The 18101-nt window shown below is 38.7% G+C and overlaps 1 protein-coding gene across 2 annotated transcripts in view; it reads right to left on the reverse strand.

Moving 5' to 3' along the window:
- The window catches only part of LOC120077764 (nuclear-pore anchor), a 93083-nt gene extending 75427 nt beyond the window's left edge, over positions 1–17656 (reverse strand). Inside the window, exons 1-7 of one of the 2 annotated variants that reach the window (XM_039031771.1) lie at positions 17159–17656; positions 16890–17036; positions 16683–16781; positions 10579–10707; positions 10391–10483; positions 10235–10300; positions 201–290 (exon numbers count right to left, since the gene is read on the reverse strand). In XM_039031771.1, the coding sequence (XP_038887699.1) occupies positions 201–290; positions 10235–10300; positions 10391–10483; positions 10579–10707; positions 16683–16781; positions 16890–17036; positions 17159–17467 (933 nt within the window). In that variant the 5' untranslated portion in view covers positions 17468–17656. Of the gene's footprint in view, positions 1–200; positions 291–10234; positions 10301–10390; positions 10484–10578; positions 10708–11726; positions 11794–16682; positions 16782–16889; positions 17037–17158 lie in introns of those variants that run through there. The other variant, XM_039031772.1, reaches the window with a different exon arrangement.
- Between the last annotated feature and the right edge of the window lie 445 nt (positions 17657–18101).

Raw genomic sequence — 18101 nt, forward strand, 5'->3', positions numbered from 1 at the left:
CCCCTATTGTTACCAAACCTCCAATTTTACCAATAATATTGCCGATATTTTGGCAATAACTATTGATAATATTTCGCCCCTAACTGTGACATGAATAATTTTGTTTCATTTTAAAAAGAAAAACAAAACAAAACACAAAAAAAAACCCAAAAAAAAAAAAATCATATTTGAGATTAAGAATTTGAGGTAAAGAATCTAACCTCCAAGGCTTTTATGACACCCTCAAGTTCTGTTGCCTTCTTAGACCACTCCTCGGAACTTTCTTTGTAAAGTTCAACAAGTTTATTGACCTACAAAGTAAATTAAAAACCCAATGTCAGGATCACTATTTAATCTCTTTGCTTCCAAATGATAACCCCGTATAAGAGCAAATTTAACGGCATTGGGATGTAATAAAACACTAATTTCAAGATATATCAGAAAAATTAATTTCACATATTTCTATATGAAATCAATTGGAAATGAAATTTCTTTTCAAGACCCAAAGGTACCTAGATCTTACGACACACCAGTTTGAAAATATGAACTCAAATCCACCTATGCATTAGCAGCTAATAAAAAAAAAATTAAATGATAGAAAAATCTGACTTTCACATAGAAAAATTAAAGAATACAAGTGCAATCAAAGCCTAAGAAAAAAGAATAATTAATAAACAAGTAAAATGTTAAACCTCACAAGGTTCTAGCCTAGATGCAGGCACCTGACAAGAAAATTAAGCACATAATGTTTGTTGCATACAGGGAGACTTAACCACTAATGTCCCCGATGTAAATGGACGAAAGCTCTAATGGTCAAATAATTAGCTTCATCCAAGCTCCATAATTTTTAAGTCATATCACATGTTAGAAAATCATCCGACTAAAATCATAGGAATATTCAGTCATCTGAAACCTAAAAACGGAAAAGAGGAAGGTTTCAAGAATCATTCCTTGGCTCCCCAAGTCCTATTGAATTCCCTACACAAGGTGCACTGTTAAGTGTCTTTTCAAAAGAAGAAGAAATACTCCAAATCCTCCTAAACAAAATACTGATCAAGGGCATAATGCCAATGACGTTCCTCGTGTCAAAGCAAATCATAAGACATTAAGTTAACATCTACAGAAGAAAAAGATCAAATGAAAGAGTACGATAGTTGAAAATGGTAATCTGCTATCAAGTACAGCCAAGGCTAGTAAATGCATATGTTGACCCTTGAGCCCCTAAAAATTGTTAAGGAGAAAGTGTCCCTGTCTCACCCACTAGTTTCCAATGATACTATCAAAAAGGAGGATTCCTTCGACTCTCAACTATATGTTGGGGTTCTCTCATGCTGTATTCGGGCTTAAAATTAATGAATAAATGTTAGATTTGGGGGATCAATTGTGATAAGGAGAAACTCGTGAGCCAGAAAAGTAAAGCAATTACAGTCAAATTCAAGTTTTTTTTAAAAGGAAACAAGGTTTTTCATCGATGAAATGGAAAGAGTCTAATGCTCAAAATACAAAGGAACGGAATAAGCAAAATAACGAAAAATACAACTAAATGAAGCCCTTAACTAGACAAAGCCAGTGAAGTAAAGCAATTACAAATTTACGATCAAATACAAGCCATAATGGAACAAATTGGCTCTTGAACGAAAACCACAGAATCTGAAACTATGAGAACAACCATGTGTAGCAAGGACAATGCAAAGTAGTGCAGAAAGATACTTCAAGAACCAACGGAAACTGAGATACTTCAAAAACCAACTGAGACTGAGACTTCAACACTGCTTCAAGAATCTTGAGACAAAAGATCCTTCCAACCAAAAACTTCCATCAAAGGAAAAACTAGCAACTCTAAGGTTTTAGAGCATTGGCAGCGAATGAAGCTTGAAAATGAAGCCAAAACAAACTGACATGCTTGGATCTCAATAAAAAACACCAAGATGATATAATATCCCGCAGCAACTTCTGCCAACAAGAGAATGACTTCAGGTATTTCAACTCCTATAACTTCTATTTATAACCACATACACTAACTAATCCCTAACTAATTACTCTTATGCTCCCTTATTAATATCATACTAATATCCCTAACTAGGACCCTTAGATTACCCCACCCTTTCAAAACACTTTGTCTTTAAGGTGTAAAGCACCAAAAAATACACATATACTGTAAACCCGCGAATCTCATTTAAGCAAGTTAGGTCAAACTTGGATAACAAGGAGAACAGGTGAATATTCCAAGAAGGAAGCTTGCCCCTGTCTCCTCAGCTTCTCGACTAAATCATTCCAGACTTTGGAAACCTTTTCTCAAGCATTTTGCCAGAAAACGAACTTCCTTCATTAATAGATGGACAGCTACAAAAGATAGACAATCAATGGAAAGAAGAAATCTTAGTCTCTTAGAAGTTTTTGACTCCTCTGATGGCCAGTTTAAAGAGAATTTGAGCTTTATCAGACCAAGAGCAACAGAAACCAACCCAGATTTACTGGAGGCTTGTTGCACAAAAATTCAAGTCCCTTTTTCCTCCTCAAGTTCTGATAACTCCTCACTTGCTTTCAAACAGTTCAAGCACTCAAACTTCACCATCCCTAACTCAAATAGTAATTTCTTGAAAGGTTCACCTTGTTTCCCCTCTCTTATACCAAGAAAATGTGATTCGGATTTAGACTCTCCATTCAGTGTAAGCAGTGAAGAATTGGAAGATTTGGAGCTTGTTTCAGCCCAAGCGGACAGTGCCCAAGAAGACCTCAATGATTTGGATCTACAGACTCTGTTTTCTAATGAAGCTGAGGTGAATAAATTGGAGCAACGCCTTTCATGCTTTTCCCCCTTGCACTCATCTGAAATTCCAGATCACTTAACATCCATTGTTAAGGATTGTGGAATTGTTCTGGTTCGAAGCATCCCCTTTCTCATTGCCTGCAGTCCTCTATTGTTTAAAGCGCAATGAAGCTAGTGTCCTGGAATACAAGGGGGCTCAAAGATCCAAACAAAAGAATAGCTCTTAAAAGGCTCCTCAGAATCAGAATCCGGATCTGGTCTTAATCCAAGAATCTAAAAAGAGAAGTTCGATGCTGCCTTCATTAAATCTCTTTGGAGTTCTAAGGAAATTGGTTGGGAATCAGTGGAATCCTTTGGCAAATCTGGTGGCTTATTAATTATGCGGGACAAAAGCAAGGTAGAGGTAAATGAATCCCTCAAAGGTGGATACTCCTTGTCAGTCAAATGTTCTACTGTGTGCAAAAAAATTTGTTGGATCACCAATGTATATGGACCAAACGATTATAAGGAAAGGAGGTATGTATGGCCTGAATTATTCGCCCTTTCAGCTTACTGTTCAGAGGCTTGGTGCTTAGGGGGGGATTTTAATATAACAAGATGGGCACATGAAAGGTCCCCCATTGGAATAAATACTAAAGGGATGTGGCACTTTAACAAGTTTATTGATTCAGCCAAGTTACGGGAAATTCCCTTGTCAAATGGAAGATTTACTTGGTCCAGGGGTGGAAGGTCTTCCTCTAAATCTTTGTTAGACAGATTCTTTATAAATAAAGAGTGGGATGAGCTCTTTATTAACACAAGAGTAACTCGCCAGATCCGTCTCTGTTCAGATCATTATCCTTTGCTGTTGAATGCAGGTACAATCGCTTGGAGCCCCTCTCCTTTTAGATTATGCAATAGTAGGATTTTAAATAAGGAGTGCATCAGATCCATTGAGAATTCTTGGAGAAACAGCAATATGAATGGGTGGCCAGGCTTTGTCATTAACGCAAAATTGAGATCGGTTAAAGTTGCAATAAAGAGTTGGTTTACTGATTTCCAGGAAACTCAAATTCGAAAGGAAGAAGCTTTGTTAAAAGATTTAGCTGAGAAAGAGGCTCTGATTGAAATTTTGGGTTGGGATTCAGAAGTGGCCGGTTACATTTCTACATTAAAAGCTGATTTTATGACCATTTACAGACTGGCAGAAAGGGATTTCATTCAGAAATGCAAGCTGAATTGGATGAAATTGAGGGATGAAAACTCTAGATTTTTCCATCGATTCTTGGTAGCAAGGAAAAAGAAAAATCTAATCATTGAGTTGCTAAATGACCAGGGGGAGCCTCCCAAGTCATTCCATGAAATGGAATGCCTTATTCTGAGCTTTTAACCTACCTTATACACAAGCATTCCTGGAAACAGATATTTGCCGGTCTTTTTAAATTGGCCTTGTGTCACCCAGTCGCAGAATACTTCGCTAATTGCTCAATTTACCGAAGCTGAAATTTTTGTGGCTCTAAAATCACTGGGGAAAAATAAAGCACCTGGGCCTGATAGTTTTACAGTGGAGTTTCTTTCAAGATTTTGGTATTTGGCCAAAGAAAATTTTATAGCGTTATTCGAAGATTTTCTTGAAAATGGAAGATTAAATGCCTGTGTCAGAGAGAATTTTATTTGCTTAATACAAAAGAAAGAGGATGCAATTTCCATAAAGGATTTCAGACCAATCAGCCTCACTACCTTAACCTATAAGGTAGTTCCAAAAGTCCTCGCAGAAAGATTGAAGAAAGTTATGTACTCCATTATCGGCCCTTCCCAGAATGCCTTCATTGAAGGAAGACAAATATTAGATCCAGTGTTAATAGCTAATGAAGTGGTGGAAGATTATCGAGTAAAAAAAAGAAAGGGGTGGATTCTTAAACTTGATATGGAAAAAGCATTCGACCGGGTGGATTGGATCATTTTAGAGAAGGTATTAATTGCAAAAAACTTTGACTCACGTTGGATTTCTTGGATTTTGGGTTGCATTCAAAATCCTAAATTCTCTATTATCATTAATGAAAGACCTCGAGGTCATATTTTTGCGTCTAGGGGGATTAGACAAGGTGATTCTCTGTCTCCTTTTCTTTTCCTTCTAGTCAGTGAAGTGTTGGGTGCCATTCTTGACAAGCTATATGGAAATGGTCTATTTGAAGGCTTTGTGGTTGGAAAGAAGAAGATTCATGTTCCACTACTCCAATTTGCAGACGACACCCTCATATTTTGCAAATATGATAGCGGAATGCTATTAAAACTGAAAGAAGCCATTAGTCTTTTTGAATGGTACTCAGGGCAGAAAGTGAATTGGGAAAAATCAGCCCTTAGTGGAGTCAACATAGATGAAGGAGAACTGCTACAAATGGCTGGTCTGCTCACTTGTAAGGCCGAAATGCTGCCTTTTAATCATCTAGGTTTGCCACTAGGGGGTTATCCAAAGCAAGCCTCTTTTTGGTAGCCAGTGATAGATAAGGTCCATAAAAAACTGGATAAATGGAAAAGATTTAACCTATCAAGAGGAGGAAGGACAACTTTATGCAACTCAATTCTTTCCAATCTTCCAACATATTATATGTCCTTATTCGCAATGCCAGAAAAAGTGATATCTACATTAGAAAGGATAATGTGAAATTTCTTTTGGGAAGGACACAAAGGAAGCAAAGCAAACCATCTGGTGAAATGGGCATTGTCACTCAGTCCTTAAGTGATGGAGGTCTTGGCTTGGGGGGACTAAAAATTAAGAATTCGGCTCTATTGCAAAATGGGGTTGGCGTTTTATGATAAGAGGAAAATTTCCTATGGAGACAAGTGATCGCTAGCATCCATGGAAAAGGCCCTTTCAACTAGCACTCAGCAGGGAAGTGTGGGAATAGCTTGAGAAGCCCATGGATTAGTATCTTGAGAAGCTGGTTAAAAGTGGAGTCCTTGGCTTCTTTTAATCTCGAGGATGGTACTCGAATCGCTTTTTGGACCGATCCTTGGATTGATTCAATCCCTTTGTCCACTCATTATCCAAGCTTGTTTAGGATCACTTTGTTGCCAAAGGGCTCCATAGCTTCTCATTGGGATCATTCGTTGAACTCTTGGTCCATTGTTTTTCATCACTTGCTTAAAGATGAGGAAATACTACATTTTCAGGCCTTGTTATTGCTTCTTTCAGGCAAGACAGTTTCGGACAGCCCTGATTCGAGATCGTGGTCTTTGGAAGCGTCAGGTATTTTCACAATTAAATCTCTCACCACTCACCTCTCCCCTTCGTCCCCTATGGATAAAAGTCTTTTCAAGGCTCTATGGAAGACTAAAAGTCCGAGGAAAGTTAACATTCAGATCTGGATAATGCTTTTTGGGCTTCTAAACTGCTCCTCGGTCATGCAAAGAAAACTCCACTTGGCTTGTTTGTCGCCTTCTATTTGTCCTTTATGTAAAAAGGCAGGGGAGGACTTGCAACATCTCTGGTTCAATTGCCAGTAAGCTGTTGGTGGAATTTTTTCTCCAACTTTAACTTCGTTGGGGTGTCCGGAGACAATTTTAGAAGTAATGTACAACATCTTTTATTGGGTTCTCTTAAGAAGCGACCAAGGTTAATTTGGATCAATATGGTTAAGGTTCTTCTCGCAGATTTATGGTTTGAAAGAAATCAAAGAATTTTCCATGATAAAGAAACAAGTTGGATGGATCGTTATGACTCATCGCGAAGAAATGCTTCAGCATGGTGTTCCTTAAGTAGTTTTTTTTAAGGCTTCTCTTTACAAGATCTATGTTTGAATTGGCAGGCTTTCATCTACCCAGCTATTTAGAAGTTTTGGTCAGGTTTTAGCTTTGGATTTTCATTGTATCGCTTTTCTCTTATATCTTTGGTCTTGGTATTCCTGTATGGACATGATGAGGGCGCTAAAGGGGTGTCAACCTAGTTGAGATGCCCAAGTGCACCTCCTGATCCTTTTTGTTTTGTTTTGTTTTATTTTGTTTTGTTTTCATGCTATTTGTATAATTCTCTTATACCTTGAGCATTAGTCTCATTTTATTTTTTCTAATAAGGAGGCTTGTTTCCTTTTAAAAAAAAAAAGATGATTAAAAGAGAAGGAAAATACCTTAAGTGTTGAGTATGAAACTTTCGAGGGCTGAACATAGAATATAGTTGAGCTTGGTTAAGGGGGGCAAAAAATTGACTAAGTATGGAAACTATGTTGGATGGGAGGCGTTTGTGTGAGGACTCAATGGGTGATGGCCTTGTCATTTAGAGGTTAGACGAGCACCTAGAAGAGTTAGCCTTGTTGGCTAAGTGTTGATCGCATGAGGACACCAAGTGATGGTGAGTTGTGCTCGACAAGGCAAGGCATGAAGCAATGGCATGGCCGAGCGATGGTATAAGTGTGTTGTCTAGGCGATGGCATGATGCTAGGCAAGGGCGCTACGGGCTAGGAAGGCCTAGGCGTTGGCCTTGGGCAAGACCATGCAGCCAAGAGTGATATGTGATGGCCGAGGGTGAAGGAGGCCTTGCATTAAGTCCATGCGTTGGTCAAGCATGTTGAGGTTAGGAAGGTTGACATGCAGCAAGAATAGGCCTTAGGCGAGGAAGACTTGTGCGTAGGCTAGGCAAGGGGCGTGGAGGAAGGCCATGACATTAAACGTTGGGCGCAAAGGCATGCGTTGGACGAAATGGGTATGCGCCAAGGGAGACTGGGCATTGGAAGGAGTGTGCGGTCAATTGTGGACTATGCACCCAAGTGAGGTTAGATGTTGGGAAAAGCTATGTGACCAAGTGAGATGATAGGCGTTCAAGTGTGGCTATGCGATGAGTAGGTTATGCGGCCAAGGGGTGATGCGTTGAGTTGAGTAAACTTGGGGAACAAGGCTAAGTTGACAGCAAATCGGGGCAAGTGGCTAAATCTAGTGAAGTTTGGGCTGAAGCAAGGAGGAGGTGGGCGCACCATAAAGCATGCAAAGGAAGGCTATGCATTGGTTGAAGAGGATGAGGACACTTCAGCCACATGCAAGGAGGTGGTGGCAAGGTAGAGGTGTTGACACATGCATGGTGAAGGCATCTGGACATGCAGGGCAAGCGAGGTGTCAAGCATCGAGGGCTGTTGGGCTTCTATAAATAGGGCAGCAAGGGGACCTCAACTCTCACAATTCACTCGTGAAAATCCAGTGAAATTTGTGTGGAAGTATTGAGAAAGGAGTGTACTAAGTGACCCTGGGCTGCCGTTCAATTTGGAGAAGTGAGGAGTGAAGAAATGGCGTTGGAAGGCAAAAGGCCCAGTTGGACGCACAGGGCAGGCGCCATCGCACACGCCCACGCCTGGCACACAGCGCAAGCGCGCATCTGGACAACATGGACGCCTATTAGCGCGCACGGCCCAGCGACCCAACGCATGCCTGCGTTGTGCATGCTGCCCAACCCCTCGCGCACACACGCCCACGTCCTGCGACCCTGTCAAGTTGCGTCTGTGCGAGGTCTGCCGTCCAACCACGGACCCAGTGCACAGACTGCTGCCCACGCCCACTAGACTGCCTAAACAACCTCAAAAGCTGTGTTTTAAGGCGTTAGACCTATTTTTGGTAAGCTAGTTATTTCAATCTAAGGATATATTTGAAGCTAAAATTGATTTATTTGAGGAATTTCAAGCTAATTTAGGATTTCTTTGGAAATAATAAGTAAAATTCAGGAAAACAAGACCAAGGGCTGTTCTAGGAGGATTGTAAAGGGAATTAACAAGAGGACTGTGAGTGGGTTTTTCCTATTTCACATGTTTGAACTATATACATGTTATTTTATATATATGTGTGTGTGTGTGTGAGATATGAAATTGGCATGATCGGAAAATGTGTTTTCTGGACTTTATTTGTTGATTTGATTCTTGTTGTTTTGCATAACATGAATTGCATTGGAAACTGAGATTGTACCCTAGGAAATTATTAGTATGTCTCAAGCACGTCTAACGGAAAATTGTCGACATGTACACATCCGGCGGGCTATAAGGGTACTGGGATTGTTTCCTCAACATGCATATCGGGAAGTTCACGGAAATCCCCAGGAAATACATGATCATGCCAAGGATAGCCAGTTATCAAGCTGGAAGGGTCATTCTTATGTGTTATGATTGTTTGATTGTGAAATTCGCTTCCAAAAAAGAATTTCTAAAACAAACGTATTTTCTTGAAAAAGTACACCACTCACTAGGCTTTTTAGCTCACGTTTTCCAATGTTTTATCCACCCCTCCCCCAAGTAGCGGAAGCGGAACGTTCTAAGAAAAGCCACTCAAGGTCTGGAACTGCCACTCTCTCACAGAGTGAAACTCGAATCGGGTTACTTTTGAAAGTTATTAGGATTAACTAGGATTAGAAATGTACTAGAATGAATACTTGTAACTGCTGCTAAAAGTTAATTAAAATTATACGTATTTGTTATCTTATGAGTTGGTAAAAGATGGACAGTTGATATCACAAGGGTGGTGTCGGTTGTCTTCACATCTCCTTTCGGGATAGGGAGATAAAACTCAGGAGGGGGTGTGACATATACCCACTCCCAAAATCAAAATTAGAATTAGCAAGATAAAGCAAATACAACCCCAAATATAGCCCATAGCTAGACTAGTCTAGAAAAGTAAAGCAAATACAATCAAAACAACACATAACGGAACAAATTGGCTCTTTGAATGAAATTCCAAAAACCATTGTATCTAAAACAAAGAGAATAAACAACCAGGTGATGAGGACAACTATTAGGAGATTATCCAAGGGAGAGAAAACCAGCTTCAACTTCAACAAAACTGATAATATAACCAACAATCCAAATCAATAAAACCAAAATTGTAAGGGGAGACACTAAATGAAACCCAATCTAACATAAGAAGAGACGATAAAGCAGCCCAAGCCATTATGACAATGCAACCCCTTTCCGGTCTCTCTAACAAATGAGCCTCATAGAAATCATTAATTTCAAGCCCACAAAGCTTCTTTCTTCTTAATTCATAAATCTTCACGTGACTAATTTTTCACGTTTTCAGCACCTCCCATCTAGCACACATCACGAATTCCATTCGGGATTCAACTTCCTTATTTAAACTAATGGACTTTAATTTCGAACACTTTTTCTAATTACTCTATACGGAATATTTTACTGAGTTGGAACTTCTTTAGTAGGGTTTTTGTGACATTGTTTTTTTTTTTTTTTTGCCTTGTACTCTTTCAGTTTTTTTCTCAATGAAAGCTATAAAAAAAGGAAAAAAAAAAAAAGTTGACCCAACATCCACAACTAACAACACGCTACAGCTCATTGGACCTCATTACGTCCACAGTCAATCGCCAACGCCACTACAATAACAAAAAGGAACAAGCATTGACACTGCAAAGTCCAAATAAGAATATAATTGAATGCCAACGGGTGTCTTTTAAGAACAATAATTAGAAAGCATGTAGATGCATTAAAATTAACGTCAAACATAAATGTTCAAGAAACTGCTCACTGTTGATATTTCAGCACAAAGACGTTCCTCATTTTCCGCAGCCATTTTTCTTGACGAACACAATTCCTGGACAAGCAACAATTAATTAGCATTCATCAGCAGTGAAGAACATGGAGAAATTTCAACTTCTTGAGCAGGAAAGAGAACATATAACACCTCTTGTGCGGATGTTAGCTTCATCTCAAGTTCTTTCACACTATCCTTGTTCCATTTTAAGGCGCTAGAGCATTCATCCAACTGTCTCTCAACCTAAAATCAATGAAGTTACCAAAAAGTGATCAGCAGGCATAAACATCTGCAAATTTTGTAAGACGTGGAATGTAATCTCCTGTAAAGCCACATACATCTCTAAGTTTTGCAGACAGTTCAGCCTCGGTATCAGAATGAAGTCTACGCAGCTCAATGATATTGCCTACTTTAGCAGTTAACTCATCATTAAGCCACACGTTATGCCTCTCAATAAGTTCCTTCTCCTGCACAAAAAACAGAAGAATGTAAATATAGCACGTAAATGGAACCAAAAAACTGAATGAAGGGTATTAAATCAAGGTTAAATAACAGGTTTAGTCTCTGAACTTCAACGTTCGTGTCCATTTGGTCCCTAAACTTTCAAAAGTATTTAATAGGTCCCTAAACTTTCAGTTTTGTATCTAATAGGTCCCTAAAGTTTCAATTTCATGTTTAGTAAGTTCCTGACAAATTCAAAATTTTAAAGAAACTAATTGATCTAGATATAAATTTGAATTTGTCTAATTCCTATGGAACGTCACATCTTGAATGCCAACGCCTGTTGCCGTCGGTTGAATTTATGTCTAATTGAACTCTAAACCTTCAATTTGTGAAGAGTAGATCCCTCCATTATCAAAATTATATATATATATAATAATTTTAAAAAAAAGAAAAAAGTTGAAAGCTCAAGGGTTATCTAGAATGCTGAATTGAGTTCTGAAGTCTAGAGTTAATATATGTAGAATTAGAAAGTTTGTGTTTGAGGTGCAAAGTGGTATAGTCTGGAGTTAGAAAGTTTGTGTTTCGGGTGGAAAGTTGAGTTATTAAATCAAGGGTAACTGATGAATTTTTTTGTAATCTAAAAAGTACGATTTTCTAGGGGTTGATTTTGTTTACCCCTCCAATTAATGGCACACATATTTTCTCTGATTTTTAACACTCAATTAAGATGTCAACTTAAAACCTTTTACATATATTTTAGAATTTTTTACATTTAACCATTATAATTGAGATAGACAAAACACTCTTGTTTCATACAAACAACAAAATTGTAATAGACTTTCACATTGATGAAATGTATGAGTGTAATAACCACACAAATCAAGTAGGCCATCAATGGGTTTAGGCCATTTTATGGCATCTTATGTCAAATTGTAGGTTATGTTTTTTTTTTTTTTTTCCTGAAAGAAAACAAGTCTTTTTATTCATTAAGTCAATGAAATGAGGCAAATGCTCAAAATACAAAAATACGACAAGATAATACTTTGGATCAGCTGGTGCACCAGGAATTCTCAACTAGATTGACACCCCCTTAGCACCATCATCATCTCCTAGGACAAAAATTGAGGACATAATTAGAATGTTTCAGAACAATATATTACAATACAGCCCAGACAAATATGAAGTTAATCAAAACACAAACCTGACCCAAAAAACTTAAGACATAAGACAAATACATAGGCTGCAACTATAATTATAAACTACACAGCAAGCAACCATCAAATTAGAAAACTACACAGCCAGCAACCATCTCGGAGAGGAAGGCGTGCCAGTTCAAGCTAATTTCTTGGCTGGAATAATCCGCAAAAGCCTTAGAGAGAGAGAGCTCCACATGGATGCATTTAGCCGAGCAACCTTAAATCTAGTAAACCAAGGAGTTTCCTTGTCATGGAAGACTCTTTGGTTTCTTTCAAACCACAAATCTGCCAGCACTGCCTTAACTGCATTAACCCACAGAAATTTGTTGATTTTTCTTGAGTTTTGGTCCTACCAACATCTGCAAGATATTGTCCCTGAAAACTCCTCCAAAAACCCAGCAATTTTGAGCATAACTGCATTCAAAAGGAGGTGTTGTAGGTCTTCCCAATTTCCTTTACACAATGCACATCTATTTGGAGATAATAATGGGAGGACAGCTTCTTTTGCAAAACATTAGAGCAGTTAAGAGTTCCAAATAACATTATCCATAAGACAATATTTACTCGTCAGGGGCTTTTAGATTTCCATAACACCTTTCTTAAAGTTTTATCAATTGGAGTAGCCTTGCATAAATGAGTGACTAGTGATTTGGCAGTGAAAATACCATTTGTTTCTAATGACCATGATCGTTTATCATTGCATTCCTTCACTTTTTTAGTTGCAACAATGCTTAACAAGCCTTGAAATTCTAAGATTTCCTCATCTTTCAAGAGTCCATAACACCTTTCTTAAAGTTTTATCAATTGGAGTAGCCTTGCATAAATGAGTGACTAGTGATTTGGCAGTGAAAATACCATTTGTTTCTAATGACCATGATCGTTTATCATTGCATTCCTTCACTTTTTTAGTTGCAACAATGCTTAACAAGCCTTGAAATTCTAAGATTTCCTCATCTTTCAAGAGTTCTAACGGAGATGGACCAAGAGGAAGTATTATTATCCCAATGGTCCAACACCGAACCATTAGGGTGGAGTGCTATTTGATATAAGCTTGGGAATCTGATTTTTAGAGGAATGTTATCGGCCCAAGAGTCCAACCAAAAGGCTATTCGGCTACCATTACCAAGTTTGAACACTGCCAAAACCTCCATTTTCAGCCACGACCTAGAGATATTAATCCATCGGCTTCAAAGACTACAGCTTACCTTGCCCGAGGTGTGCCAACAATACAAACTTCTACCATGTATACTCTTGACAACTTTACACCAAAGGAAGGAATCCTCATTCATAACTCTCCATCCCCATTTGGCTAAAAGGGCCAAATTCCTTTCTTTTAAACTTCCCAAACCAAGCACTCCATCCTTTGGGCCTTAGAAACTAGCTCCCATTTGGCTAAGTGTTTTATCTTTCCTCCTGTGTGGCCTTCCCATAAGAAGTTCTTCATAATTTTTTCCAACTTCAATAGCACCTTTCCTGGAATCAAAAAGGAAGACATATAGTAAGTAGATAAGATTTGAAAGTACAGACTTACAAACGGTTGCTCTTCCTCCCCGAGACAGATTGTATCTTCTCCATTTGTCCAGTTTGCCTTGTATTTTATCAATAACCGGCTGCCAAAACTCCACCTTCTTTGGATACCCTCCCAAAGGTAGACCAAGGTACTTAAAAGGGAGATGTTCAACTTTGCAATTGAATCTAGCAGCCACTTAAATCAGCTTATCATTTTCTACATTTATGCCACAAAGAGCTGATTTCTCCCAATTAATTTTTTGGCCCGAGCACCATTCAAGAAGATCAGAAGTATTCCGAAGATTATCTAGCATTTCATCTTCATATTTGCAAAAATTAAAGTGTCATCCACAAATTGTAGGATGGAGACATGGATTTTATCTTTTCCCACCCTAAAGCCTTCATATTTCCCCTTTCCATGCAGTCGTGTGATTAAAGCATTATGCACTTCACTTACTAAAAGGAATAAGAAAGGAGAACGCGGATCCCCTTGTTTTCATCCCCCAAGTTTAGCCAATTTAGTTTACTTTTTTTAATAAGATTTCTTTCTTCCATTTGGTAAATTGCAAATAATTTTGCTTTAAAAGCTATTCTTATATCTTTTTCCCAAGATTGAGCTTCTTCATCAACAGTCAAATGGTCTCTTCTTTCAATATCTTTTAAAATATATTCCTCCCTTTTTTTTCATCTTTTTCTCATAATCAGCTAGCCATTTTTTAGTGATGTTTTGGTTCTCAATTTTGAGGAGATTAAATATCCAGGCCAGTCTTGCTACTCTTCCATATCTAAAGATCTTTCAACCAGCCTACAACTTTCCTTTATTTTCAACCAACTATTGCAAAAGCAAAAAGGAGATGGCCCCCATCCAAAAGCACCAGCTTCCAAAAGAAGGGGAAGGTGATCGGACATGGTTCTTGCTTGCCTAGCCACTCTTGAGTTTTCAAAAGCCTCTTCCCAAAGGAAACCGCTCGCAACTTCTACATATACTATTGAAATCTCTACCAATGCACCAAGGCTCAGGGCACATTTAAGCTAGGGAAGACAGTTCAGTGCAAAGTCTTCTTCTTCCTCTATAATCTATGGGGCCATATACATTTGTTATCCAACACTATGTTTTGCAAATTGTCAAACACTTAATTGTCAAGGAAGATTCAGCTTTGAAGGTGTCTACTATGGAAATTTCTCCTTTATTATCCCACATTGTGAGTATTCCTCCTGATCTTTCTTTAGCTTCCACAAAGGACCAGCCTACATCTTTCAAGCTCCATAGACTTTTTATAAATGCTCCATCAAAACAGTCTCTTTTGTCTCTTGAATCAATACTATTTCAGGATTGATCTTTTTCAAAAATCTTTTAGGAATCAATCTTCTTTTATTGCTCCCCAAGACCCCTTGTATTCTACGAAATAATCTACATTATAGATAACCCAGGAAATATGAATATTGATTGTATCTTATTACCCCTTCAATCAGGCAGGAGCCATATCACAATCAGCCAGGATGGAATGCAAATTTTGGGGGATATCCTTCATGTTTAGGGAAGGACAGGGGAAATCTTCACATTTAGCTTGTGGATGATCTTCTTTTGACTGAAATAACAGGTCCAAAGAATAGTCCATGTCCTCTAGGATGTCTTCAAAAGCATTGGTCTCTTCGGCTGCCTCTCTTTCAAGCTTTTCATTGCTTACACTTATCAAAAATTCATCTTCCAAATTTTGTGGATCTTATTTAGAAATTTAACTTGCATTGAGAACCTCGCACAAAAGCATGAAGGTTTATGCCGAAATGGACAATATCATACCGTCGTTGAGATATCTGGAGGTTCGTTGTCTCTAACTAGTGATATTAAAGCGGCGTCGGGTCTTGACTTAGTCATGTCAATAGAATCCTTGGGTGCCGACTAAAGAAGCAGAGAGCCTCAAAACATGTAGTCACAGTGGCATCCATCCGTTATTCAGCTTTCGAACAATCAATGAAATGTATTTCAAAAAGTCATTTGCATTCAAACACTTTCTATAAAAGCTGTTTAGAAACAAAACAAATGTGTTTTTTTATACATAATTTTGCTTTGGTTGGCTAAATGTTCAAAATGTTTCTATTAATATTAAATTACTACGTAAGACGACTATTAAACATTATGAACTAACAATTTCAAATTTGCATTTAAAAACACTTTCACCGACCAAGTTATTTTGTTTTTGTTTTTATGGTACATGATCGCCTGAGTTATGGTCATTAGAGTTAGTTGTTGGAGATTATCGCAAGACTTCGTGGTCGGAGTTAGTCATCAATCAAAGGTGATCATCGAAGTCGACCGCCGGAGGTGGTAGTCGCGCAAAGTTGGACGTCGGAGGTGGTCGTTGGAGATGATTGCTGGAGTGGTTCCCATTAGAGGTGGTTGCCAAAGTTTAGCCATTAGAGGTGGATGTCAAAGCACATCACCAGAGTGAGGCGATAATAGACACCGATGGTGGTTGTTGCCAAGAGTTGGATGTCAGAAGTGGTTTTCGGAGTTGTCCACCATAAGTGGTCATTGTCGGCGAAGATGTTCGCGAGAATTGGTCATTTTGTAGTGGCTGATGGGTGGAGTTATTGGAAACATTGGAAGGAGGGAGGGAGGGAGAGAGAAAGACAAAGTTTTTCGATAAACGTGCAAATTTCAATAATAAACACAATTGAAGTTGGTGGAGTTGAGTTATATAATACCTACTTATGAAACAGGTCGACTAAACACTGAATTGAGTTAAAAACCCATCTCAACTCAATCCAAGTAAATGGCCCAAATACCCCCTCAACGACTAAATTTGCAATTTTGAAAGTTCAAGGACCAAATAGACACAAACGTTAAAATTCGGGGCCTAGATGTCTTGGGAACATGTTGCAATCCTAGTTATAGTATAAAGCTCAATTAAGTTGGCAAAGGTTGTTAACCTCCTAAAACTTGAGAGTCGGAATTTCTCGTAATACTACACTTCATAATTTTCATCAAATGCAACCTTACAGAACACCAAAGCAGACAATACTTCCAAGAAGCTATCAAAATGATACCCAAGGGGGATCACCATAAGCCCTTGGATAGGAAGGTAGGAACGATGGAGGACGACAACAAAGAGGGGAGGGAAGCGGACATGAGATGGAATATGGGAGTTTACCTCAAAGGAAGTTAATTTTTCAACTTCTAAACACTTAATCACATATAGAGATAATTCTTCAAAAAAATTATAAAATTCAAATGTCCAAAATGAGCGTTCTGTTTCTTGAGAAGGTTAAACCAACATTGAGGAAGTGGTTACCTGTGAAAGACGAGCGAATTCAGCCCGAGAGCGCACCAACTCCATGTCGACCTCACTTATACGGGCTTCTCTTTGAGCAGCTGTCTCAGACAGATTGACCTTCAAAACGATCAAAAATAAACATTTTTAGCAGGAAAGCAGAAATTTTAACTCATACCACAAATCTTATTACATGGATGGCAAGTCGGAGTTGTAAAAGGAACTTACAATCTTATCAAGATAACACTTTATAGTGGAATCTTTTTCACCAATTTCTAAGTCCTTATGCTCGATGAGCTCCATCAACTGTCTTTTTGATTTATGAAGTTCAGACAACTCTGTATTTAACCTCTCTATCTCCCCATCCTTCCCAATCTGTAAGCATCAAATAAGCCATTGCTTGAAATATCTAATATTAACGAAAGGCAATGTAAATGGAGGGCTTCGTTATATATGCGTAAACGAATGTAATGAGAGGAAAAAAATAGTATTCTTACGGAAAGTAGATTGAGTTGATGTTTTTGGGACTTGACTTCGGCAAGCTCGGAGAGTCTGAGTTCAAGGGTCGTTTGAAGCTGTGCATTCTGAGACTGCAGGTCAGAGAACTCAGTGGAAAGAGAGATGAACTTCTGGTCAAGAAGAGAACAAGTCTGCTCCGCAGTGATTGAAGCAGCATCAGCTTCGGCTCTGACGGTTTCGAGCTCGCTGCGGAGACCTTGGATGAAGGCATCGGCCTTCTCGGCCAAAAAAGCGGCGTCGTCGGAGTGTCGAGAGAACTCCTCGTCAGAGATGAATAAATAGGCCATTTTATCTGTATTCAGGGTACAAGATGCCCGGTGCAGATCAACTGCGGGCGAATATATCTCGGCGAGTCAGTATTAATCGTCCAAAGCGGCAATACGGAAACAAGAGGAAGGTTTTCTGCAAGAACAGAAACGGCAGGGAGAAGGAAACGAGAGAAGCGGAAAAAAGGTAATTTGGGATGGGAATGCTCTTCTTACATAACCGGGATTTTTATAAATATGTAACTTTTCTTTCAATTTTGTAAATTGGTGTGAATTTTGACCTTTGTGTTTTTTTTAAGAATGTATGAATTTTAAGGGTTTTTTTATACGGATGGCCTCATTTAGGAGGCCCATATAAAAAATGGTCTCAAGAAAATAATGGAAGGTGGTCTTCTGCTTACGTCATAATATGTGATTTTACCGATTCGCCCCTGAGATGCACCTCTCGCACGAGCCGATACGAATTTACTTGATCCTCAATGGCTCGTCACATGTTTCTCGACGCACGGTCACTCGATACCCAGCTTCATGGTCACTCGATACGGTTGAAATCGACACGTGTATACTCAATCATACTAACGTCATACTCACTCAATTATTTTGAATTCAAAACCCGTTTGAAGGCGTTTGAAGTCCATTATTTCACCACTTCCCA

Source organism: Benincasa hispida, chromosome 5, assembly GCF_009727055.1.
Source record: "Benincasa hispida cultivar B227 chromosome 5, ASM972705v1, whole genome shotgun sequence".
Taxonomy (NCBI): domain Eukaryota; kingdom Viridiplantae; phylum Streptophyta; class Magnoliopsida; order Cucurbitales; family Cucurbitaceae; genus Benincasa; species Benincasa hispida.